The sequence below is a fragment of the Papio anubis genome, chromosome 16 (genome assembly GCF_008728515.1).
Source record: "Papio anubis isolate 15944 chromosome 16, Panubis1.0, whole genome shotgun sequence".
Taxonomy (NCBI): Eukaryota; Metazoa; Chordata; class Mammalia; order Primates; family Cercopithecidae; genus Papio; species Papio anubis.
In genome coordinates, this window is record NC_044991.1 from 59,953,922 (window position 1) to 59,980,117 (window position 26,196).

At 43.8% G+C, this 26,196-nt stretch overlaps 2 protein-coding genes across 4 annotated transcripts in view; both read left to right on the forward strand.

Moving 5' to 3' along the window:
* The window catches only part of MAPRE1 (microtubule associated protein RP/EB family member 1), a 34,027-nt gene extending 20,108 nt beyond the window's left edge, over positions 1-13,919 (forward strand). For 2 of the 3 annotated variants that reach the window (XM_021921138.1, XM_021921139.1), the window contains exons 4-7: positions 349-556; positions 3,394-3,515; positions 9,814-9,966; positions 12,192-12,401. In XM_021921138.1, the coding sequence (XP_021776830.1) occupies positions 349-556; positions 3,394-3,515; positions 9,814-9,966; positions 12,192-12,248 (540 nt within the window). In that variant the 3' untranslated portion in view covers positions 12,249-12,401. Of the gene's footprint in view, positions 1-348; positions 557-3,393; positions 3,516-9,813; positions 9,967-12,191 lie in introns of all 3 variants that reach the window. The other variant, XM_003904865.5, reaches the window with a different exon arrangement.
* A 6,087-nt stretch (positions 13,920-20,006) lies between these two features.
* Positions 20,007-26,196, forward strand: part of EFCAB8 (EF-hand calcium binding domain 8) — a 104,516-nt gene continuing 98,326 nt past the window's right edge. Inside the window, exon 1 of the mRNA XM_009216328.4 lies at positions 20,007-22,461. The gene's annotated coding sequence lies outside the window, so the exon portion shown is untranslated. The remainder of the gene's footprint in view (positions 22,462-26,196) is intronic.

Here is a 26,196-nt window from a genome sequence, read left to right on the forward strand (position 1 = left end):
CATGCAAGTTATATGGCAGACCTATTCTTTATAGCATGATGACACTTGTATCATGTCTTAGGATGTGCTTGGATGTGTATATGTGACTTGTATGATACTTGTTCCTTTTTTGTTTCTGATTCCTTTTCATAAATTTGAGAGACTGGGGAGGGGTTGGTAAGTGTAGGTACTCTTGAAGGCAAACTGCATGAAACTTGCTTTATAAATTTAGGGGCTTACTTAGCCCTAAGGTCTCTAAAATATTTTTTTCTCCTTTTGGCAGAGCTTTATAATGAATTGATGCATGGACTAGTTTGATGCTTGCCAAAAGCCTCTTCTTTTGGGCTAAACAGTTGTTTTTCTCTGCAGATAATTCCTGTGGACAAATTAGTAAAAGGAAAGTTTCAGGACAATTTTGAATTCGTTCAGTGGTTCAAGAAGTTTTTTGATGCAAACTATGATGGAAAAGACTATGACCCTGTGGCTGCCAGACAAGGTCAAGAAACTGCGGTGGCTCCTTCCCTTGTTGCTCCAGCTCTGAATAAACCGAAGAAACCTCTCAGTTCTAGCAGTGCAGGTAAAAAAAACAACCCCAAAACGTTTCCAAAAAATAGCATTCTAGATATTCATTCAGCATTCAACTAGAATTTTTTCAGTAGCCGTAGGCTTAAGGATCTTAAGAAGTATAATCCCAGGTATGTGGCCAGGGCATGGATTCTGGCATCAGGCAGATAACTGTGTTTGTCCTTAGGTATCTGTAGCCCTGTGTAAGCAACTTCAACTCTGCCCCACAGTTTCTTCCTCTGTAAAATGGGAATTTTAATACTTGCCCCAGAGGGTTTTTGAAACTTGAACAAGTTACTGTATGCAGTTTTGCCAAAGCTCTAGAAATCCATCAGGCCAGCTCATGTAAGAGAGCATTTGTTCATTCCAAAACAAGGGCATTTTCACAGAGCCCTAGGATGGGAAGTTATACCAGAGCTGAACTCCTTGAAGGAGCTGTGTAGGTCTCTCAGGGACTGCTCTTGGCTGTCTGTGTTATTCTGTCTGTAGACCAGCTTCCTATGTATACTCACGGCTTCCCTACCTGCCCTAGAACTATAGCTGTTAGGTGACTTTGGCTTGCCATGGTGCTAGCAGAGTCAAGGGGGTAGGGAGAGGCTGATTTTACATACCTTCTCAGAAGGGTATGGGCTTGATAGCTTTCCCAGGATGTGTTTACAGTAGTATAGAATGTGTATATTGTGGGACAGGGTAGATAATTAAGGTTTCATAATACCTTGAGAGAGGCTGGTTCATCTGATAGAGAGGGTAGGCTGAGTGCTTTCTAAATAGCTTTATGGAGAGACAGTTCGCATGCCATATAATTACACTTTTATATTTAGAGTATAAAGTTAAACGGTTTTTAATATATCTAAAGAGTTGTGTAACTATCACCACAATCAATTTTAGAACATTTTCATCACTCCAAAAAGAAACCTTTTGCTGGGCGCAGTGGCTCATGCCTGTAATCCCAGCGCTTTGGGAGGCTGAGGCAGGCAGATCACTTGAGGTCAGGAGTTTCGAGACCAGTCTGGCCAACATGGTGAAAACCCGTCTCTACTAAAATACAAAAATTAGGTGGGCATGGTGGCGCATGTCTGTAATCCCAGCTACTCAGGAGGCTGAGGCAGGAGAATCGCTTGAACCCCAGTGGTGGAGGTTGCAGTGAGCCAAGATCGCACCACTACATCGCAGCCTGGGCGAGAGAGAGAGACTCTGTCTTAAGAAAAAAAAATTTAAAAAAAGGAACGTTGTGCGTAGTTAATAGTTGTCACTTCCCACTTTCCCCAGCTTTTCGCCCGCCCTCCAGCCCTAAGCAACCACTTACTTGCTTTCTGTCTCTGGATTTGCAAATTCTGAAGTTCTGCTATACATAGAATCATAGAGTATGTGGTCTTTTGTGTATGGCTTCTTTTGCTCAGCCTGCTGTTTTCAAGGTTCATCCATGACCTAGCATGTATCATTCCTTCATTCTTTTCTATTGTGGAATAATATTCCATTGCATGCCTGTACCTCATTTTATTCAGCAGTTCATGGTCATTTGCGTTGTTTCCCACTTTATGGCAAATGGGAATAATGCTGCTATGAATGTTCATGTGCAGCTTCTGTGTGGACGTACGTTTTGAGTTCTCTCAGTTACAGACTCAAAGGTATATACTCTGGGAGCAGAATTGCTGTGCCATGTGTTAACTCTGTATTTAACCTTTTGAGGAACTACCTGTTTTCCAAAGTGGTTGAGCTGTTTCCATTCCCATCAGCAGTATATGAGGGTTCCCATTTCTCTAGATATTGAGTACTTTTTATTCTTTAGCTGTTTAGAATGGGAAACTGCATAGATAACCCTGTGCATTTCATATTTCAGATGCTGCTACCAGTTGAGTGGAGACGTGCATTAAGCATTTAGTCTTTGGGATAAACGTGCTAGAGAGAGTCATCCAGAGGAAATGCCTGTTACTGTGGGTGAAAGGCCTTGTGATTATAGTTTGGGGTGTTAGGAAGATGAGATATTTCCAAACCTGGCATGTAATATGCAAACTTTACAAAATAATTGCTAAGTAAGTGAATCATCAATGATATCTATACCTTGAGGTTTAGCCCATTCTTGATTTTTACTTGTAGATAGGTTGGCTGCTTTACTCCTTTTTTCTTGTCTTTGTCTGCTTTTGGCTGTAAATACTGAGAGACATCTGTAAATACTAGTCAGTGTGATGCTTTCTCTCCTCACCTTCCTAAACTCCTTCTAAAAGGTAAGCAGAGAGAAAGATTTTAAAGCAATTCATGGGAAGAGCAGGCTCTCCTGCTCTTATGGATTCCCTCCCTCTTCCAGTCCAAGAAGTTGGAGGTGAGGAGTTAGGAGGGACCTAACTTTCCAGATGGGGAGCAGTGGGCACCTGGCAGCAGCCAGGACTGTGTGCTCATGCCTGGCGTGAAGTTTGCCTTTGCTCTACGAAGCTGGATTTGGTTTGTAGATGTGTTAACTAAATCTTAGCTGTTGTAACCAACATGAAACAACCTGTTTGTGGATTTGGTCAGAGCTGGGTTAAGGTGGATCATCTCTATGCACCGGAATGACTGTACCCCTTTCAGATGCTAGTCCTGTTCACCGCAGTGGAGAAAAGACCTCACTGAAGGACTTATTCCCGGCATGAAACATCATGACTGAAATTGGTACTTAACTCTGCTGCCAGGATAGAAACCACTCAGGCAAATGTGGGAGTGTGGTCTTGCATGCTGGGTCTCGCTAGCATTGGTTCCCTTCACTGAACACCTGTGGAAGGCAGTTGGTCACAGCTTCTCCATGTTGTCTTGTGGATTTTTTGTTTGTTTGGTCTGAAATTACTCCTTTTCAAAAACCTGTGCTCTCTTTTTCAGCTCCCCAGAGGCCCATGTCAACACAGAGAACTGCTGCGGCTCCTAAGGCTGGCCCTGGTGTGGTGCGAAAGAACCCTGGTGTGGGCAACGGGGATGACGAGGCAGCTGAGTTGATGCAGCAGGTGGGCACCCCTGTGTTTAGCACGTGAGTCACCTCGGGGGATAGGATCCTTGCAGTGGCTGGGGTGCCTTGTCCGTGTTCTTAGATGAACAGCTGCCTTGTTTGCTTGCCAGAGCATGTGACACATGTGAGCCTTAGGTGCTGTGTGGGGAGCATGAGTGTGGAGATGTAAGGGAGGGATCAGGCATGCCTGGGCTCTCTTAGTGTGGCAGAAGCCTGTGCTCGGAAACCAGTGCTTAGAATAGAATCCTGTTGAATGTTTCTGGAATGCTGCCGGGGACCTGGGATTTGGAGAATGAAAGATAAAGGAGGTCTCCTTTTTGAATAATTTAGTAAAAAGAATTCTGCAGTGTCTCTGCTGAGTCCTGGACTGGGGTCACTGGAGATTGGAATTGAGAGTGGAACTGGTATGAAATGCCTGTTGCTCTTCTAGTTCTATTCTTAGTAACTGGGTGATTTAAAATGTCTTCTTCAGGAGTAAATGTCCTTAAGCCACCTGTCAGAGGTCTCTGTGGATCAAAACAAGTTTTAGACTTTTAGACATTTTCCCACTAATCCTTGTAGTTGCTTTGTTTGCTTGCTTTCAGATGATTCTTTTTATTCTATTTTTTAAATTTTATTTTATTAAAAAAGTTTTGTTTTAATAAAATAGAGGTAGGGTCTCACTATTGTTGCCAAGGCTGGTCTCTAACTCCTGAGCTCAAGTAATCCTCCTGCCTCAGCCTCCCAAAGTGCTGGAGTTACAGGTGTGAGTCACCATGCCTGGCTCCATTGAAAAAATCTGGAGTGCTCTGTGATTCCAGTGAGTTTGGGATTGAATCCTTTTACTTTTCTAAAAGCCAAGTCCTAAAACTTGAGGGAATTGGTCTCTAATGCAGAACCTCTCATGACCCACACTTGAACTCCTAAGAGATCAGGACAGTGAGAACCTGCCCAAAGATTATGTTTCACTTTTTTATTTTTTCTTTTATTGAGACGGAGTCTAGCTGTGTTGCCCATGCTGGAGTGCAGTGGCGCGATCTCAGCTAACTGCAACCTCCGCCTCCCAGGTTCAAGGGATTCTTCTGCCTCAGCCTCCCGAGTAGCTGGGACTACAGGCGTGCGCCACCGCGCCTGGCTAATTTTTGTATTTTTAGTAGAGACAGCGTTTCACTGTCTTAGCCAGGATGGTCTTTATCTCCTGGCCTCGTGATCCACCCACCTTGGCCTCCAAAGTGCCAGGATTACAGGCGTGAGCCTGAGCCACAGTGCCTGGCTGTAGCTAACATTTTAAAAGTGCTTTCGTCATGCACAGTGTAAGCACTTAATTTCACTTTCGCAGCAACCCTGTGAGGTTTTACACGTAAGGATAGGTGAGGCTCGGAGAGGTTAAATAACTTGAGCTAGGATTTGAACCCAGGTATACCTGTCTCCAGAACCTAGATCAGTCAGTCTGTGCTGAATGGGGAATTGAGGAAGAGGTTATTTGATTTATCAAAGGTATATAGATGTTTCTCTTCCTTGCACCCACCTTTGGAAACTTTAAGTACTCACCAGGTAATTACTCTGGGCAAATTGCTGCTAAGCATTGATGAGAATACCAAGGCATGGGAGATCTGACCTAGACCTAGACAGGTTTAATACAGTTGGAGAAGATGGACTTGGTGCCTGCCTGTGGTCAAGTCCCAGATGAGGGTTACAGAAGGCAAAAACCACAGCTCTTACGGGGGAGAGTGTGACTGGGGTCTGAGGAGGCTTCCTTCCCTGAGAGGGTGACCAGAATTAGCTGCTTTGGATGGCTGGTGTTGTAGAACTTTAACAGTTGATGTTGGGAGGGGTTGTGGTCTTGAAGTGACTTGTAACTCTGTTGTATGTCTGTCGATGCTGGGGAACGTTGAGAGGCTAAGGTTGCAGAGGCTGAAGGTCACTAACCAGGTGCTTTGTTGATCCTGGAAGGCTGGGATCAAATGCTCATACCCAGGTGGTTCAACCCTGACATAGAAGTACTGTGTTTGGCCTGCACAGAGTTTTATTTATTTATTTGTTTATTTATTTATTTATTGTTTAAATATAAAGGATTTGTCTCCAGGTTGTCAAAGTCCTTCCCATACCTGTTACCAACCCTCTTGGCTCATTGACATTATCAGGCCCCCCTGAAAGTGTTTGCATTTGGAGCCCTTTGTAAATATGAAAAATGGAGCCACATGGGTTTATCAGGCTATGGGAAAAACAGTGTATCTGCACAGACTACCTTGTGGTATTCGTATCCTTGGGAGATCTGCAAAGGTTCTACATTCTTAAGTCGTCCTGGAGAAATTTAATTGATTTTAGTCCAAAGCAGTGCTGTCCAATGAAAAAGTAAAAGGTGAGTCAGAAGTGTGAGCTACCTGATTTACACTGTCTAGTAGCTACACTAAAATGAATATAAAAGAAACAGGTAAAATTAATTTTATCAATACATCATCTAATATATAAAAAATAATACTCTAGCATATAATCAAATATAAATGATTATCAATGAGCTGTTGTACATTTCAAGACTCTGTTACATCTTTGAAATCAGGTGTGTGTGTGATACTTGTAGCTCATCTCAGTGGCACTGGTCAAGTTTAAGTGTTTATATAGACACACGTGGTTGATGGCTACTGTGGCCAGTGCAGGCCTGAAACACTGACTTGGACTTCTTAGGTTATAACTGTTGCTTTACCTCAAGATAAGGTTCTAAGAGTAATCTTAATTACTAGCCACAGATTTTTTTTTTTTTTTTTTTTTTGTCTTTCGGAGATGGAGTCTTGCTCTGTCACACAGACTGGAGTGCAGTGGTGTGAGCTCGGCTCACTGCAACCTCTGCCTCTCAGGTTCAAGCGATACTCCCGTCCCAGCCTCCCAAGTAGCTAGGATTACAGGTGCTTGCCTCCACGCCCAGCTAATTTTTGTATTCTTAATAGAGACAGGGTTTCACCATGTTGGCCAGGCCGGTCTCGAGCTTCTGACCTCAGGTGATATGCCCTTGTTGGCCTCCCAAGGTGCTGGGATTACAGGTGGGAGCCACTGCACCTGGCCAAGCCACAGATTTTTTTTTTTTTTTTTTTTTTTGAGACGGAGTCTCGCTCTGTCGCCCGGCCTGGAGTGCAGTGGCGCGATCTCGGCTCACTGCAAGCTCCGCCTCCCGGGTTCCCGCCATTCTCCTGCCTCAGCCTCCTGAGTAGCTGGGACTACAGGCGCCGGCCACCTCACCCGGCTAGTTTTTTCGTATTTTTTAGTAGAGACGGGGTTTCACCGTGTTCGCCAGGATGGTCTCGATCTCCTGACCTCGTGATCCGCCCGTCTCGGCCTCCCAAAGTGCTGGGATTACAGGCTTGAGCCACCGCGCCCGGCCGCCACAGATTTTTAATAACCTCATTAATACAAACTTAAAAGGAGTGCCACATGAAAGCCAGTGTCTTAGTATATATTTTTGAGTGATTTAGTGTTTATTATGTGTGTGTAGTTATGAGCAATATCATGGACAAATGCTACTTTGGCCTTTATAGGTGGGACCCAGAAGGCTGGGTATCTGGTTTGGCCTTGATAATTTGTTGGACAGAGAAGGTTTTAAAGGGTTTGAGAGGGTAGCACTAGTGAAACGTTGGTGTATAGGTGGTTACCAAGCTAGCATTCCTTTTTTTTTTTTTTTTTTTTTTTTTGTGGTGTGATCTGGGCTCACTGCAACTTCCGCCTCACAGGTTCAAGTGATTCCCCTGCCTCAACCTCCTGAGTAGCTGGGACTACAGGTGCGCGCCATCACGCCCAGCTAATTTTTATATTTTTATAGAGATGGGGATTCACCATGTTGGCCAGGATGGTCTCAATCTCTTGACCTCGTGATCCGCCTGCCTTGGCCTCCTAAAGTGCTGAGATTACAGGCGTGAGCCACTGTGCTTGGCCAGCATTCCTTTTCATAAGCTCTTTTGACTTCCTTTCCTCCTTGGTCATTAACGCCACCAGGCATGTGATTATAGAAGACCCCTTCCCTGCCTTTTGGATTGTGGAGCTGTAGCTCTGAGTCTGCTTCCTGCTGGGGCTCATCAACTGCTCTTTGGGGCTGTTGGTTTCAGGAAAGGCAACAAACTGCAGCAAAAGCAGAGGCGGGGACAGTGAGGGAAAATGGATGATTTCGCTTTGCTGGCCACCAGGCAGTAGCTGTACTGTATGTATGTATGTATGTGTGAATGAGTGAATGAATGAATGAATGAGACAGGGTCTTGCTGTGTCTCCCAGACTAGAGTGTAATGGTGCATTTATAGCTCACTGCAGCCTTGAACTCCTGGGCTCAAATGATTTTCCCGCCTCAACCTCTTAAATAGCTGGTACTCTTGGCATACACCACCCTACCTGGCTAATTTTTTAGATTTTTTTTGTAAAGACAGGTTTTGCCATGTTGCCCAGGCTGGTCTCGAGTTCCTGGCCTCAAGGGATCCTCTCACCTTGACCTCCCAAAGCTTTGAGATTACAGATGTGAGCCACTGCACCTGGCCCCTCTAGTACTTTATTGAAACTTTCAATTATTTTTGATTTCTGTGGCTGGTAAAGGAATCGTGAAAGGCTGTCTAGAACTGTGATTCTGGTTTGGTCTGACAAGACTTTGATGATGAACTTTGAAGTTCGCTTTGATAAAATTGTCCTGGTGGTGTCGCCTGCTCCTCATCTCTGGATGCCTTTTGACTGTAGGTTATAAAGAGGGTCCTGTCTTCCTGGGTTGAGACTTGATCTCCTCTGTTGTGTTTGGTGTCTTCATCAGGCTGTGGGGAAGCTAGATAAGCTGTTTATTTCTGTTTTTAAATTTTTATTATTTATTTTTTAAAAAGATGGAGTCTTGCTGTGTTGTCACAACTGGCTTTTAACTCAAGCAATCCTCTTGACTCAGCCTCCAGAGTAGCTGAGACTAGGTGTGCACCACTCCACCTGACATGCTTCTATTTTTGTTGCTGTAAGTTCGGAAGGCTGGACTAGATGACTTCTCTGGTCCCTTCTGGCTTGTAGAATTCCCTTCTGCCGAGGTTGTTCTCAGTAGCTGTACCTTTGATTTCATTGCTTTACTTTCCATGCTGCTCTGTGGCCATGACCTGTAAATACAGGTTTTTATGAGGGTTTTTTTTTTTTGTTTTTTTGTTTTTTTTTGAAACGGAGTCTTGCTCTGTTGCCCAGGCTGGAGTGCAGTGGCCGGATCTCAGCTCACTGCAAGCTCCGCCTCCCGAGTTTACACCATTCTCCTGCCTCAGCCTCCCGAGTAGCTGGGACTACAGGCGCCTGCCACCTCGCCCGGCTAGTTTTTTTTTGTATTTTTTTTTTTTTTTTTTGAGACGGAGTCTCGTGCTGTGTCACCCAGGCTGGAGTGCAGTGGCGATCTCGGCTCACTGCAAGCTCCGCCTCCCAGGTTCACGCCATTCTCCTGCCTCAGCCTCCGAGTAGCTGGGACTACAGGCGCCCGCCACCACGCCCGGCTAGTTTTTTGTATTTTTAGTAGAGACGGGGTTTCACCGGGTTAGCCAGGATGGTCTCGATTTCCTGACCTCATGATCTGTCCGTCTTGGCCTCCCGAAGTGCTGGGATTACAGGCTTGAGCCACCGCGCCCAGCCTTTATGAGGGTTTTATGCTGCAGGATATGCCAAGCAACTTGCATTCGTTGAGAGTTAAATGGAATTCATTTGTCATAGATGTGAATACAGTACACTGGAATGAAGATGCACCATGGTTAAAGTACACACGGGACTGTGAGTGTTATAACTTTTATTAGTCTTGACTATATAGAGTCCTGGCCTAAGCACTGAGACTGATTTCTTCATAGCCTCTTAATGGGAATCAGAGACCCTCAGTGGGGCTAATGGAGGGTCAGAGCACTTTCCATTGGGCTTCCAAAGAGTTCCATTGAGCCCTTTCCAGGGTCCTTTCTATTAATCCCCTTGTGCAGTCAGACCTGGACTCGATTGTCCAGTCCTTTTGTAAGGACTCAGTTTATGATTGTCAGCTACCTTGCCAGGCTGTAATTGTCTCAGACTTCCCTAGTTCTTTCTCCTTAATCCTTTTTTAGTCCCTGAGAAGCTTCTGCATGTTTCAAGGTGTAGTCTGCCCTTTCTGGGAGCTGTTATCGTCAAGGTTGCCATAAACAAATCCATGTTGTTTATCTGAGGCTGAAGAAAATTGACATTAAACTGATGTGGTTTTTGTCAATGTTGGGGTTTGATCAAAGACCACATCTCCTTTTGGGTTAGAAGTCTGCCTGATATTTTATTGCCATACTAATGCCAGGCATCTCACCCTTTTTTAATGTCTTGTGCAGGTCAACGTATTGAAACTTACTGTTGAAGACTTGGAGAAAGAGAGGGATTTCTACTTCGGAAAGCTACGGAACATTGAATTGATTTGCCAGGAGAATGAGGGGGAGAACGACCCTGTACTGCAGAGGATTGTAGACATTCTGTATGCCACAGATGTATGTGTTGACATGAGGATATTTTCTTTCCATTTTACATAGTTGGGTTGGTGAACTCTGTGCTGATGCTTGTCGTATTCCAGTGTTGCAGTCATCAAAAGACTTCATCTTTGACCCCTCAAAGTCAGCCAGAGGGCACCTCTACCCAGCTTTAGCTTCTGCCTGAGATCTATGAGCTTTTGAAGAAGGAATAGGGCAAGGAGGTGGCTGGCTTGTCCAGCCTCTGTAGTATGTGGCCACTGATAGGTGATGAGTGCCACAAACTGCTCTTAGCCAGAAGCAACCCCTGTCCCCACCCCACCCCACCTCATATTGCTTGGATCCTTCAGCTTCAGGTGCTGCCTCCATTTTATCAGCGCCTGGGGCATGCCCGGAGAAGCAGGTACATGCTCCCTTTTTCACAGCGTGCCCTCATATCACATCATGTCTGGGCATGCCTTTGTCCTCCCTCCTAGGAATATGCCTGGTTCCCACTCCCTCAAAGTACTTTATGATCAAGTTTCTTTGGATCCATGTTTATTGCACAGTCAAATCTGTTGATATTAATCACGACATGTTAGTTGATCAGGGAAGACTCTTTTTTTTTTCTAGATTTAGGATTTGTTATCTGGCTGTGTCCACTGTTTAGTGGTCATGTTTGTAATTCTGTGTGCCTGGCAAGGTCTGTAGGATCAAACTACAAACTATTGGTAGTATGTGTAGCACTATGCAAATACAAGGTGGTAATAATGCTGTTACTATCACTGTCCTTGAGACGTATCTTGTGAAATTTCAGGGGATTAAGACAGATGACTGAAAAGTTGATAATCTGTTGAATGAATCTTTAATTTAGAGCTTGCTCTGTGCTATGTAATGAAAAAAAGACAATGAAGATATAGGGGTCCTTGGTTTAGTCTGAGTATTATTTTAGTGGAGCCACATCTTAAGTAAGTTCAGCTATAGAGATTTAGTTAATAGAAATAAGGTGATGGTTGAAAGAGAAGTCTGATTTTACAGCAGAATAGTATAGTAATTTCCTGCTCTGAGTCCGTGCCAGAATGCCCTGGAGTGAGAATGAGGTGGGAGCCATGAATCTCCTCTTTCCTTGTGCACTCAATTTTTCTGCCACTGATGTTGAGTCAGTCTTGCTGTTGTGAATATTTTGGGTAAAGCATGACTCCTAAGTACAACAAAAGGAAGGCATAAAAGGAAAGCTGGCTGTATAGACAGTGTATTGAGAGAAGATGTTAGAGTACTGAACTTTACAGGGGACTTCAGGGATATTTGAGGGTAAATTTTATTTTTTTTTTTAGAAATGGGGGTCTCACTTTATTGCCCAGGCTGGAGTGCCTGGTGGTGCGATCATGGCTCAGTACAGCTTTGACCTCCTGGGTCAAGCAATCCTTTTGCCTTGGCCACCTGAGTAGCTGGGACTACAGGCATGTCCCACCAGGCCTGGCTAGTTTTTTTTTTTTTTTTTTTTTTTGAGACATTGTCTCACTGTGTTACCCAGGCTGGTCTTGAACTCCTGGGCTCAAGCCTTGGCCTTCCAAAGTGCTGGGATTACAGGCATGAGCCATCACACCTGGCCGCCTTTTTTAAAAATCTGTTTGTTTGTTTGTTTGTTTTTGAGACGGAGTCTTGTTCTGTTGCCCAGGCTGGAGTGCAGTGACGCGATCTCGGCTCACTGCAAGCTCTGCCTCCCGGGTTCACGTCATTCTCCTATCTCCTCCTGTCTCAGCCTCCGGAGTAGCTGGGACTACAGGGGCCGGCCACCATGCCCGGCTAATTTTTTGTATTTTTAGTAGAGATGGGGTTTCACCGTGTTAGCCAGGATGGTCTCGATCTCCTGACCTCGTGATCCGCCCGCCTCGGCCTCCCAAAGTGCTGGGATTACAGGCGTGAGCCACCGTGCCCGACAAAAAACAGTTCTATTGAAGTATAACTGACATAATAAATTGCACATATTTAAAATGTACCTTTGATGACATAGGTGAAATTACCACCATAATGAAGACAATGTACATATCCATCACTTTCAAAAGTTTGAGGGTAAATTTGATGGTGCTCAGTTTTTGTCTTTGGTGAGATGCAATTCTACTACTCAAGAAATAAAATAGCAGTCACCTGGCCTGTGTAGAACCAGGAAGAACCATTGTCTTTGAGAGGCTTTAAGTATGAGGAAAGTGAACTCACAGTAGAAATGGATCTTTCAGTGGCTTTCCCCTCTCATTTTCCTATTTCAGGAAGGCTTTGTGATACCTGATGAAGGGGGCCCACAGGAGGAGCAAGAAGAGTATTAACAGCCTGGACCAGCAGAGCAACATCAGAATTCTTCACTCCAAATCATGTGCTTAACTGTAAAATACTCCCTTTTGTTATCCTTAGAGGACTCACTGGTTTCTTTTCATAAGCAAAAAGTACCTCTTCTTAAAGTGCACTTTGCAGACGTTTCACTCCTTTTCCAATAAGTTTGAGTTAGGAGCTTTTACCTTGTAGCAGAGCAGTATTAACATCTAGTTGGTTCACCTGGGAAACAAAGAGGCTGACCATGGGGCTGACCGTGTGGATGCGTGTCACACTGAGTGCGGGAGAAGGTGTTGTGTAATATGCTGAGGCGGTGACCTCAGTGGAGAAATGGAAAGACTGAATTGAATTTTAAGCTAATGTGAAATCAGAGAATGTTGTAATAAATAAATGCCTTAAGAGTATTTAAAATATGCTTCCATATTTCAAAATATAAAATGTAACACGACAGGAGACTTTGCGTTTGACATTGTGTCTGGGAAGGAAGGGCCAGACCTTGGAACCTTTGGAACCTGCTGTCACAGGTCTTACAGGGCTGCTTGAATCCTCATAGGCCTAGGCTTTGGTCTAAAAGGAACATTTAAAAAGTTGCCCTGTAAAGTTATTTGGTGTCATTGACCAATTGCATCCCTGCTAAAAAGCAAGAGGCATCGTTGCCTGGATAATAGAGGATGTGTTTCAACCCTGAGATGTTTGAGTTGAAACATCTCGGTTTTCATTGAGAATTTCTCTATTTTTCCAGTTATCCCCGAAATTTCTATGTATTATGTTTTTGGGGAAGTGAGGTGTGCCCAGTTTTTTAATCTAACAACTACTTTTGGGGACTTACCCACATCTCTGGGATTTGAATGGGGATTTTATCCCATTTTACTGTCTTTTAGGTTTACATTTACCACATTTCTCTTCTCTGCTCCCCTTGTCCACTGGGGACTCCTCTTTGGCTCCTTAAAGTTTGCTGCTTAGAGTTGGAAGTGCAGCAGGCAGGTGATCATGCTGCAAGTTCTTTCTGGACCTCTGGCAAAGGGAGTGGTCAGTGAAGGCCATCTCGTTACCTTGGGATCTGCCAGGCTGGGGTGTTTTCGGTATCTGCTGTCCACAGCTCTCCACTGTAATCCGAATACTTTGCCAGTGCACTAATCTCTTTGGAGATAAAATTCATTAGTGTGTTACTAAATGTTAATTTTCTTTTGCAGAAAGTACAGTACCGTGTCTGAATTAATTATTAATATTTAAAATATTTCATTCCTTAACTCTCCCTCATTTGCCCACAGCCTATTCAGTTCCTTTGTTTGGCAGGATTCTGCAAAATGTGTCTCACCCACTACTGAGATTGTTCAGCCCCTGATGTATTTGTATTGATTTGTTTCTGGTGGTAGCTTGTCCTGAAATGTGTGTAGAAAGCAAGTATGTTCTGATAAAATTGTTGTGTAGTGCATGCTGTGTGGAGTTCAGAGGAAACCCAGATTCAGTGATTAACAATGCCAAAAAATGCGAGTAACTAGCCATGGTTCAGATGGCAGTGGTGCTGTTTCTCTTTTGTGGCCTTTTAGACTTTTGTTGCCCTAAAATTCCATTTTATTAGGAACCCATTTTCCACCTGGTCTTTCTTGACAGGGTTTTTTTCTACTTTAAACAGTTTCTAAATAAAATTCTGTATTTCAAGAGTATCATGTCTTCTGAAATTTGTCTTGCCCTGGGTATATGCTGTTAGGTTCAAGTCATGAGAAACTAGTGCTTCTTTCTTCAGTGAGGACTGATCTTTTCACATCCTTTACTGATTTTTCAGATGTGCTTATTTCTTCTTCTTCTTCTTTTTTTTTTGAGATGGAGTCTTGCTCTGTCACCCAGGCTGGAGTGCAGTGGCATGATCTCGGCTCATTGCAGCCTCCACCTCCTGGGTTCAAACAGTTCTCTGCCTCAGCCTCCCAAGTAGCTGGGATTATAGGCACCCGCCACCATGCCCGGCTAATTTTTTTGTATTTTTAGTAGAGACAGGGTTTCACCATCTTGGCCAGGCTGGTCTTGAACTCCTGACCTCATGATCCACCCACCTTGGCCTCCCAAAGTGCTGGGATCATAGGCGTAAGCCACTGTGCTTGGCCAGATGTGCTTATTTCTAAGCTGACTTATTTTCTCTTCATTTACATTATGTTGCAGAGCCTCCTGCTTTTTAAATTCCCATTGCTATAAGAGGTTTTTCCTCTCGGAAGTCCAAGGCCTGGCCTATCTGCTGTGAAGCCTTTTCAGGGCATTTCCTCCTGAGAAATATAGCAGGACAGTGCTTGGCAGATGACTGTGGGGTGATTTTTTTGTGTGTGTTTTTTCTGAAGGTGTGGTTCTTTCTTCCTTTCTTTTTTGAGACAGGGTCTCCCTCTTGCCCAGTCTGGAGTACAGTGGCATGATCTTGGCTCACTGCAGCCTTGACCTCTTGGGTTCAAGCAATTCTCCCACCTCAGCCTTGTGAATAGTGGGGACCAGAGGCGCGCACCACCATGCCCAGCTAAACTTTGTGTTTTTTGTAGGATGGGGTCCCCTTATGTTGCCCAAGCTGGTCTTGAACTCCTGGGCTCAAGTGATCCTCCCACTTTGGCCTCCTAAAGTGCTGGGATTACAGGTGTGAGCCATTGCACCCAGCCCTGAAATTGTTTCAAAGGCAGTTAACATGATCTCAATCTATAAAATAATCTAAAATTGTCACTATTTTTTTCTCCCTTGTAAAATTCTGTGCCATTAGAAATGAGTTCAAAAGGAGACTTGCCATTTTCAGTCAGAAATAAAGTTAAATGGGCAGAGGTAGTGTGTTGTAGGATATGTAGAGTCATGGTTATGGATGCTCTATAAACCTAACCTGCTGATCTTGACAAGGGCTGCACCCATAGTTAATGGTATGATACCTTCCTTAAAGTGTTAAGTACCTTCAGAAGGAATTTGACACCATATGTATTGGTCATCTACAAGAAGATACCTTCCAGGAGTGCAAGGAGTTTGTGAAGATACTGTTGGCTACTGTCAACTGAGAAGTTACCTTGGTAAGGAGAGAAGCCGATACTGTGGGTATCTGACCAAGTGCATTGACCTGGCTCTGGAATTTGAAGCACATACAGTCTTTGCTGCTTGGTTTGCTGGGCAGGTTCTGTGTTTCATGAAGGATAGGTAAACACATGGGTTCTCTGGCTGGATTTGGATCATTGTTCATTCTGGTGATTCTCAAACTGATGGGCTTCAGAATCACATGGGGAACTTGTTTGACATAATGTATTTATAAAAGTTCATCACCTTAGATTCTTAGTTGGGAGGTTGAAAACCTGCATTTTAATTTGGGCCTTATCTATATGTCTGCAATTTTAAATAATAATAATTCTGGCAAGGGGAACATCAGACTTGAGTCCTCTTGCAGGTCTCTCCTGCTTTGTGAGTGTTGAGCTGTTTGACTTCTCTTGTTCTTACCTACAAGACAGAGATGATGATTTTGGCTGAAGCACCTCCCTCACTGGGTACTTGGAATTAGAAGGAGCTGATGGACAGAAGAAGAAAAAAAAGAAAAAACAACTACAAAGCTAGAAAGCTCTGTACAGACAAGAGACATTATTTATGGCACAAGTTCTTCGGATCCAGTCTGAAATTCTGTTTATAGATTAGAAAAAGCTTAGGACAGGGCTTTTGTATCCTGAGAATTCGGAAGGGCATTCCTTCAGACAGGTTTTGGGTATTTTGTAAAATAAGTAACATGTTCTTTTAGTATTTCCTTTTCAGCATGGTAGTATGGACAAGTAGAACTCCCTTCTGTCTTCAGGCGGTTACATTTATCCTGTTTTTGTTTTCTTTTAAATGAAGATTCAATGTCTCAGATTCATTGATTAAAAAACCCATATTTTCTTCAAGGTTTGCTCTCTAGAATGTGAAGGGTTTTGAAAAGGAAACATTTTTCTTTTTCTCTAGCCAAGGTGATCCTCTATAGTTTTTCTTTTAAGGATTGTTTCAGAAGATTGAGTATAAAGGACTCCTTTTGCGACATTGACCATAGTTCATTGCAAAGTCCGCAAATAAAAATCCAAGCTTTAGGCCTGATCAGCCTAATCACATTAGCTTGCAAGCATGTTGGTGACCCAAATATGACTGTTGACAACAGAGAACATTGCTTTGAAACAAGCTGAACCTCAGTCTGTGATCAGGGTTATGAACCACCCGTCATTTTTCTGGTCTGGCACCGTTGTAGTATGTCTTTTTTTTTTTTTTTTGAGACAGAATCTTGCTCTGTCACCCAGGCTGGAGTGCAGTGGCATGATCTTGGCTCACTGCAACCTCCACCTCCCGGGATGAAGCAGTTCCCATGCCTCAGCCTCCCGAGTAGCTGGAATTACAGGCCTGTGCCACCACACCTGGCTAATTCTTGTATTTTCAGTAGAGGTGAGGTTTTGCCAAGCTAGTCTCGAACTCTTGGCCTCAAGTGATCCACCTGTCTTGGCCTCCCAGCACTTTGCTGGGGTTACAGGTGTGAGCCACCACTCCTGGCTTGATATCATACTTTTGAATTCACACATTTAGTTTGTAAAATGTCAAAACCAGATGAATTCATATTTATTTCTGTATCTTCATGACGCTTGCTGCTTTTTTTCTCTTCATTTTCACATGCAAGGGTATAACAGAATGTTCAGTTTTCTCTAAAAGCCTGAAGGGATTCTGTACTTTTACATTGAACTTGACTTTAGTTAGAACCATTAACCTAGATGACTTCAGCCAAATTATGTATCTTTTTTTTGTTTGTTTTTTGAGACAGGGTCTCCTGTCACCAAGGCTGGAGTGCAGTGGCACAGTCATGGCTCATGGCAGCCTCAACTTCCTGGGCTCAAGCTATCCTCCCACCCCAGCCTCCCTAGTAGCTGAGACTGTAGTGCACACCATTCCTGGCTGTCTAATTTTTTTGTGTTTTTGTATTTTTTTTTTTTTGAGACATAGAGTTTCGTTCTTGTTGCCAGGGTTGGAGTACAGTGGCGCCATTTTGGCTCACTGCAACCTCCGCCTCCTGGGTTCAAGCGAGTCTCCTGCCTCAGCCCCGAGAGTAGCTGGGATTACAGGCGCCCACCACCACGCCCAGCTAATTTTTGTATTTTTAGTAGAGACGGGGTTTTGCCATGTTAGCCAGGCTGGTCTGGAACTCCTGACCTCAGGTGATCCACCTGCCTTGGCCTCCAAAAGTGCTGGGATTACAGGCGTGAGCCACCACGCCTGGCCAGTTTTTTTCTATTTTTTTGTAAAGATGGGGTTTGCTATATTGCAGGCTGGTCTTGAACCTCGGGCTCAAACAATTCATCCATCTCTGCCTCCTAAAATGCTGGGATTACAGGTGTGAGTCACTGTGCCTGGCTCAAATTGTTACGTAGCTGTAACTTGTGAAGGTCTATCTGTTTCCCCTTTGGCTTAATCTGCTTTGGAAAGTAATGTTACCTTAGTCCCTGGAGTACAGAAGCTTTCTCTGTACTCTATTGAGGTTGTATCTGGCAGCTTCATTAATTTGGTTATCTAGGTGAGCAGGTCAAGCCTTAGAGTCAAATTTCTAGGCTCCTCAATCTAGAACCTTAAATCTTGAGAGGGGTGTGTGTGTGTGTGTGTATCAAAATTTAACTCTCGTTTCCTTGTATTAGAGGCTCTCAGGTTCTGAAATGTGAAATGGAAATAGCCTTCATAGACATGTTTCTGAGTGTGAGGAGAGGCAGTTCTTTGTCCTGTGACCATTTGAAAGCAAACCAGGTTACCCACCAATGCCTGGAACTTTGTAAGTGGCATCAAGAAATAATTTATAATTGTAAAATGACCTATCAGCAGTTTGGGGCTGGGTGTCGGGGCTCATGCCTATAATCCCAGCACTTTGGGAGGCCAGTGCAGGAGGACTGCTTGAGCCCAGGAGTTTGAAACTAGCCTGGGCAACATAGCAAGAGACCCTGTCTGTATTTAAAAGATAAAATATATATATATATATAACGGCAGTTTGGAATTCTATTTGTCTTGCCTTACTTTTTAAAAATTTCTACCTTAGGTTTTTCCTGGTTTACTTTGAGTGTCTTTTTGCAGTCTGAGGAGATTGTTGGTGAGGCTCGGTGTAGGTATGAGGCAGAGGAGGAAGAGTTAATTTATTCCATCTACTGAGCCTTTCATTTACTTTCTGTTTTGGTGGTAGAGTGGGATGTGGGAAGCTTTTGTTGGGTGAGAGTCAGTCTATCAGGGTAAATCTTAAAAAGCTGGATTTGTGGCTCTTACTAGTTACTATGTCTCCAGTGGAGACAGAGATTAGTTTTTAAGATTTAGCCTTAATGGATGATTCACAAATTGCAATGCAGAGTATTGAAGTGAAGTCCAAGGTCAAGCATACAAGTGGGTAGACTGAACATATGAAGGGGGTGTGGGGTTGGCACCCACCTCTGACCTTTACTGAAATAAATGAGGGAGACAGTGCTGTAAGTGGAATGCCATGGACCAGGAGTTAAGACCAGAGTCCTCTGCTAGGCCCTGCGTCTGAAGTCTGCAGAGCATGGCTTTTCATTGGCTCAGTGAAGAGTTGAGTCCTGGTTCAGAAAAAGTTACTGAGGTCTGTAAAAATCAGTAGGATACTGGAACAAGAAAGAGTGGGAGAGTGCCTAGTTCCCAGCAAATGTTGCCAGTGGAAGCTAATTTTCACCAGTGAAGGGTGATTTTGATAGAAAAGCACAGTGTCTCAGCTACTTTTGGTTTTGACTCTGAAAGAGGAGGCTTTGACTGGAGGGATAATACAAGTGGCCTACCACCTGTCTGGCTTTTTCCCCACAGGTTGCAAGCTGCAGGGAGGGCCTTGCTAATTCTAGTACCTCCATCCCCGAATCATCTAAATGTATTTTACCCAGGACCTGTCATGGTTTATCTCAGTGACGAGTTTTCCTTTCCTCTCGCTTATTTATCGTGTTCATATTCATATTTTTCATAATGGGGCTTGTTTATATATTTTGAAGTAGTTCTAGTGATTTTAAGATCCAGCAAAACTTCAAGGTCATCTGGATTTTGGCATTCTACTTAAGTTTTCTAACCTGATACATTCTTTTTTTTGTTTTTTTTTTTTGGGGTGTTTTGTGTGTTTTTCTACAAAATGTGAGAGAGTTAAGCATGTATAATTATATATGACTGCTGTTTTCACTTTGAAATTTTAAATCCTGCTTGGGAGAATGGAATAAGCTATTGTATTTTTTGCAGGCAGCTATGGGATACCCCAATTTGTCCCTCCCTCCTCAATTTTGAAGGCTGAGAGAGGAAGTAATTTCTTTTTTTTTTGGTGGGGATGGGGTTTCACTATGCTGTCCAGGCTGGTCTCCAACTCCTGAGCTCAAGTGATCTGCCCTCCTCGGCCTCCCAAAGTGCTGGGATTACAGGCCTGAGCCACCGTTCCTGGTCTGAAGAAGTAATAATTTTAAGATTCCGTGTTGAGTGAAATACATTTATTCTTTAAAATTTCTAAGAGTCTTTAACTCTCTAACCTAATATTTAATATTTTCCCCAGTCATTAAGAAGTGCTTTTTGTTGTTGTTGTTTTCCAGGCAGGGTCTCGCTCTGTCATCCAGGCTGGAGTGCAGTGGCATGATCACAGCTCACTGCAGCCTCGGCTTCCCGGGCTCAAGTGATTCTCCCACCTCAGCCTCCCAAGCAGCTGGAACTGCTCAGCTATTTTTTTTATTTTTGTAGAGACAAGGTCTGGCTATGTTCCCTAGGCTGGTCTCAAACTCCTGGACTCAAGCAGTCCTCCACCGTTCCTGGCCAAGAAGTGCCTTTTTTTTTTTTTTTTTTTTTTTAAAGTAGGTGCTGAACACATGAGAATCTGCCTTTTTGTTGAATCTTTTTTTTTTTTTTTTCTTTTTGAGACGGAGTGTTGCTGTTGTCGCCCAGGCTGGAGTGCAGTGGTGCTATCTCGGCTTACTGCAGCCTCCGTCTCCCAAGTTCAAGTGACTCTCCTGCCTCAGCCTCCTGAGTAACTGGGATTACAGACGCACGCCACCACCATGCCCGGCTAATTTTTGTATTTTTAGTAGAAACGGGGTTTCACCATGTTGGTCAGGTTGGTCTCAAACTCCTGACCTCGTGATCCACCTGCCTCGGCCTCCCAAAGTGCTGAGATTACAGGCATGAACCACCGCGCCCGGCCTGAATCATGTTGTTTTGAAACCATTGGCATCTGAACCTGTAACTCTGTCGGGTAGTGTTGTGTGGTTTTAAATACCATGTGAGCTGAGTTACTGACCTCAACCTACTGCCAGGTGAAAGTGTGATCCTGTGATACCAATCTTGAGGGTCCCTGCTAGTTTTAGCAGTCAGTGACTTCTCTCGTGTTTATTTTTGTTTGAAAAAGAAAAAGGCTCTCTTTTTGGCTATAGAGTTGCATCTTGAAATTTTTGACAAATTACATAGAGCTGAAGAAGGATACAAGTTTTGATATCTTAAAATCGTAGGATTGAGGCTTGAAAGGACGGTATTGGCATTGCAGCTAAGTGGGAGTGTGAGGAAGCACCTTCTCTAGGGCAGGTGATTGCGTCTGTTAGTGTGGCTCTTGGCCCCCTGAGTTGCTCCTTTCTAGTCAGAATTTCTTTAGCATTAGCAAGTGATGCCTGAATTAATCTCAGGTAGGACTTCTAACTTTTTTCCAAAATTATTTTTGTGCAGAGGTTTATCGAGGAGATTTTTCTTCTAAATGTCCTCCTTCCCACTTATTTTATTGTTACTGCTTTTTTCTCTTTTTAATTTTTTTTTTTTTTAATAGTGACATGGTCTCACTATGTTGCCCAGACTGATCTCAAACTCCTGGGCTCAAGTGATCATCCTGCCTCAGCCTCTGAAAGTGCTGGGATTATAGGCATTTGTGCCTGGCCCTGTTACTGTTTTTCTAAACTGAGTTACTTAGGATCATATTTTCATTCTTTTGTAAAAAGGTGGGAGTTTTCTGAACTTTTCCTTAACTAAAAAGTGGAATGCATCATAGTATTTTCCTTTTTTTACTCATATTTCTCACCAGGGAGGGAAAAACATATTTATTATGACAGAATTTAGCATATTTTAGGCCATATTAAAATACTGATAAATGTATTAATCAGTGAAGATTGGTTATAGTGAAAAATATATACCATTTGATTAATGTGTGTTATTGGAAAAATGGCAGGAACTGCTGTAAGAATTGCTAACATTGTATTGGAAAATGAATATACTAAGCTAAGAAACAATGGGAAACTCATATTTAGGGCCATCAGCCTTTTTTTTTAAGAAAAACCCTTCTAATTTATTAATATCTAGTCTAATAAACCCTGATTTATAGGACCTTTGCACCTTTTTATGACTTTTTAATTCATCCACTCTTAAAATTCTACTCTTGACAAAATCCTTTGTCTCCATTATTGATGAAATGAGAACAGACTTTTGTTTTTGTATGTTGGTGTTCTCTGAGAGGTGAAGGCCCAGGGAGAATGTTTTGTTTGGTGGTCATGTAGCATTTGAAAACGTCCACTTCCACGTGAAATGTGACTTAGCTGGGTGTCTTTTAACATCTGGAATCCACATCCCTGGTTGAAATCTCTGGAGACAATTACCTTTCACCAACTTGTCTGCTGAATTGCGCCATGGATCAAGATTGCAGTGGCTGCATCAAGTCTAGGCCCGCCCTGAAGTCTGGATTTGTAAGTCCCCCATTTCACACATAACGCTCTTGTCTCCTTCTTATTTTCAAAGAATTGGAGCTTATGCAGAGGGCAGAGGAGGCACTGTGCCTTTCACTGTCCTGGAGCCAGTTGGTCTTTTGGTTTTGGTGAACCCTGCTTTTTAAGAGGACTCCCTGGCATCTTCCAGTTTCCTGCTACTTGTTTTATGTATTATTTTGTATCTGTGTTTGTCCTGACTGTTTGTGCTGTAGCTCCTTTCACTGTCTCCTGTAAGTTCAACTTCTTCAATAAAAGAAATTGGATGAAAAATGGTTCTGTGATTATGGTTTGTGGGCTGGGTTCTGATGCTTCATTTATGTTCTTCATATGGAATTCTGTCTCATTTCCCTGGTTCTAAATGTGACCAGCAGACCCAGAGTTCCATCTCGACTTCATAAAGGAGCTGTCTTGGACTGGGAACAGCTGCCGATGTCTTTGTTGAGATGGGAGTTGGAAAGTGATAGCACTTTGCCAGCAAGATTAACCGGGGAGATCAAATTGAGTCAGGGTGAGTGAGGGTGTTGGGTGAAAGTTGCAGTCCAAAAGATTGGATACCTCTGCTGAAGACCTCTGCCTGAGCTCCAAGGCTGGAGAGCAGCTCTTACCTGTGTCCTGACCGGCTTTCAATGCGCGTATCCTTAAGTCATCTGCCTCTACAAATTCCTACAAACCACTCATTCCCCTTTAATCCCTAGCATGTTCCCCTAGTGGCTGCTCTGAATTCTCACCCCTGTTCCAGATGGTACTCTCCCCACTTGCCTTGCCCTGCCCCTCTTCCATAAGCTCCGGACAGGTCAACTTTAGGGAACAGATTGAGGCAGATGGGTGTGACTTCTGATCTGACCTGTTCTCCAATTCTGAATATCAACCGAGTTTTATATCTCAGCCTTCCCTTCCAAGTTGGAGGAATGGTACTTGTCTTGGCCTCTCCCCTCTTACTCCTGCCCTTTTCTTTTGGGTGGTCTCTTTTGCCAGCAACCAGCATTTTTTTTTTCCACTTGGCATTTTACCTCTGTTCATGAACATACATAGAACCACTTTCTCCTGGAGAATGACATTTCTCTTACAAAACGTTTAGTTTTGAAATAATTAAAAATATATAAATAGTGGGGCCGGGCGCGGTGGCTCACACCTGTAATCCCAGCACTTTGGGAGGTTGAGGCAGGCGGATCACAAGGTCAGGAGACCATCCTGGCTAATACGGTGAAACCCCGTCTCTACTAAAAAAAAAAAAACAAAAAAAACACAAAAAACTAGCCGGGCGAGGTGGCGGGCGCCTGTAGTCCCAGCTACTTGGGAGGCTGAGGCAGGAGAATGGCGTGAACCCGGGAGGCGGAGCTTGCAGTGAGCTGAGATCCAGCCACTGCACTCCAGCCTGGGTGACAGAGCAAGACTCTGTCTCAAAAAACAAAAACAAAAAAAAACAAATACATGTATAATAACACAAATGCAGCAAAATGTTCACAGTTAGTCTAGACAAAGGGAAGTTCTTTGTGGTAGTCTTACAACTATTTTATATATACATATATATATATAATTTTTTTTTTTTTTTTTTTTTTTTTGAGACGGAGTCTTGCTCTGTCGCCCAGGCTGGAGTGCAATGGTGCGATCTCGGCTCACCGCAAGCTCCGCCTCCCAGGTTCACGCCATTCTCCTGCCTCAGCCTCCTGAGTAGCTGGGACTACAGGCGCCCGCCACCACGCCCGGCTAATTTTTTGTATTTTTAGTAGAGACGGGGTTTCACCGTGTTAGCCAGGATGGTCTCGATCTCCTGACCTCGTGATCCTCCCGTCTCGGCCTCCCAAAGTGCTGGGATTATAGGCTTGAGCCACCGTGCCCGGCCTATGTATTTGTTAAACCATTTGAGAATTACAGACATCATGCCCTTTTACTCCTAAATACTTTTAAGTGTACATTTCCTGAGAACAAGGACATTCTCATAACCACAATACAGTTATCAAAAGCAGAAAACATTAATATAATGTAGAGTCCACGTTCAAATTTTACATAATTTCACCGAGAATAACAGTCCTTGCAGCATTTTTGTTTTTTCCCAATCTGGGATTCAATTCAGAATAGTGCATTGCCTTTAGTTGTTGGGTCTCTCTTTTGTTTTATTTTATTTTTTATTTTATTTTTTTGAGATGGAGTCTCGCTCTTTTGCCCAGGCTGGAGTGCAGTGGCGCGATCTCGGCTCACTGCAAGCTGCGCCTCCCGGGTTCACACCATTCTCCTGCCTCGGCCTCCTGAGTAGCTGGGACTACAGGCACCCACCACCACGCCCGGCTAATTTTTTGTATTTTTAGTAGAGACGGGGTTTCACCGTGTTAGCCAGGATGGTCTCGATCTCCTGACCTCATGATCCGCCAGCCTCAGCCTCCAAAGTGCTGGGATTACAGGCGGGAGCCACCGCGCCCAGCCAGTTGTTGGGTCTCGAGTCACCTTTCATTTCTAACAGTTCCTTAGCCTTTCTTTGGTTTACATGGCATTTTATTTTGGCCAGGTGTGGTGACTCACACCTGTAATCCCAGCACTTTGGGAAGCTAAGGCGGGCGGAAAGCACTTGAGGCCAAGGAGTTCGAGACCAGCCTGGCCAACATGGAGAAACCCTGTCTCTACTAAAAATACAAAAGTTAGCTGGGTGTGGTGACGGGCGCCTATAATCCCAGCTACTGAGGAGGCTGAAGCGTGAGAATCATCAGAACCTGGGAAGTGGAGGTTGCAGTGAGCCAAGATTGAGCTACTGCACTCTAGCCCGTGTGACAGAGACTCAAAAAAAAAAAAAAAAAGTTATTTTGTAGAATATCCCGTAATTTGGGTTTGTCTGTTTCCTTATGATTAGATTCAGATGTATTTTTTTTGGCAGTAATACTACTGAAGCAATGTGCCCTCCATGTATTGGATCAGACTGGCCCCATCGCTGATGGTGGTAACTTTTTTTTTGTTTTTTGAGATGGAGTCTTACTCTTTCGCATAGGCTGGAGCGTAATGGCACAATCTTAACTCACTGCAACCTCCACCTCCTGGGTTCAAGCAATTCTTGTGCCTCAGTCTCCCAAGTAGCTGGGATTACAGACGTAAGCCATTGTGCCCGGCCTATTTTTTCATTCTATAAAAATTGGCATCATACTATGCACCTTTTCTGCATCTTGTTTTTTTTTTTTTCTTTTGAGACAAGGTCTCATTCTGCCACCCAGGCCCCAGAGTGCAGTGTTGTGATTACAGTCCACTGCAGCCTCGAACTCCTGGATGCAGGTAATCCTCCCACCTCACTGTCTTGGGTAGCTGGGACTACAGGTGAGTGCCACCATACCCAGCTAATTTTTTGTATGTTTTGTACAGATGGGGTTTCACCATGTTGCCCATGCTGGTCCCAAACTCCTGGACTCAAGCGATCTTCCTGCCTTGGCCTCCCAAAGCGTTGGCATAGATGTGAGCCACTGTGCCTGGCCTGCATCTTGCTTTTCTTATTAGTACTTCATGGAAATCTCTCTTAGCTGCTGGAGGTCAGATTCATCCTTCTGATGTTTGAGTGATGTCCTAGGTGCAGGTGCACTGATTCATTCACTTCTCTATAATGGTTCACTTTTGGTTTTTGCTCCTATGAATGAGGCTGCAGCTATCACTCTTCAACAGTGGCCTTTCACAAAGGAGTCATTTAAATTACTACCCACCATCCTACCCACTCCACTGAAACACATTTTATTTTATTTTTTTGAGACGGAGTTGTGTTCTTGTTGCCCAGGCTGGAGTGCAATGGTGCGATCTCACCGCAACCTCCGCCTCCTGGTTCAAGCGGTTCTCCTGCCTCAGCCTCCCAAGTAGCTGGGATTACAGGCATCCACCACCACACCCAGCTAATTTTGTATTTTTAGTAGAGACGGGGTTTCTCCATGTTGGTCAGGCTGGTTCTTGAACTCTCAATCTCAGGTGATCTGCCCACCTCAGCCTCCCGAAGTGCTAGGATTACAGGTATGAGCCACTGCGCCCAGCCATTGAAACACATTTTAAAGATTGCCATGAGCCTGGTGTGGTGGCATGTGCCTGTTGTCTCAGCTACTTGGGAGGCTGAGGTGGGAGGATCAGCTGAGCCCAGGAGTGCAAAACCAGCTTGGGCAACATAGCAAGACCCCATCTCAAAAGATTGCCATGAACCCTTTTTTAATTAAAATAAAAATCAGAATTGCATGATTTAGGCTATAAACATCTTTCATAATCTCACCTGCCAGAGATGACTGCCATT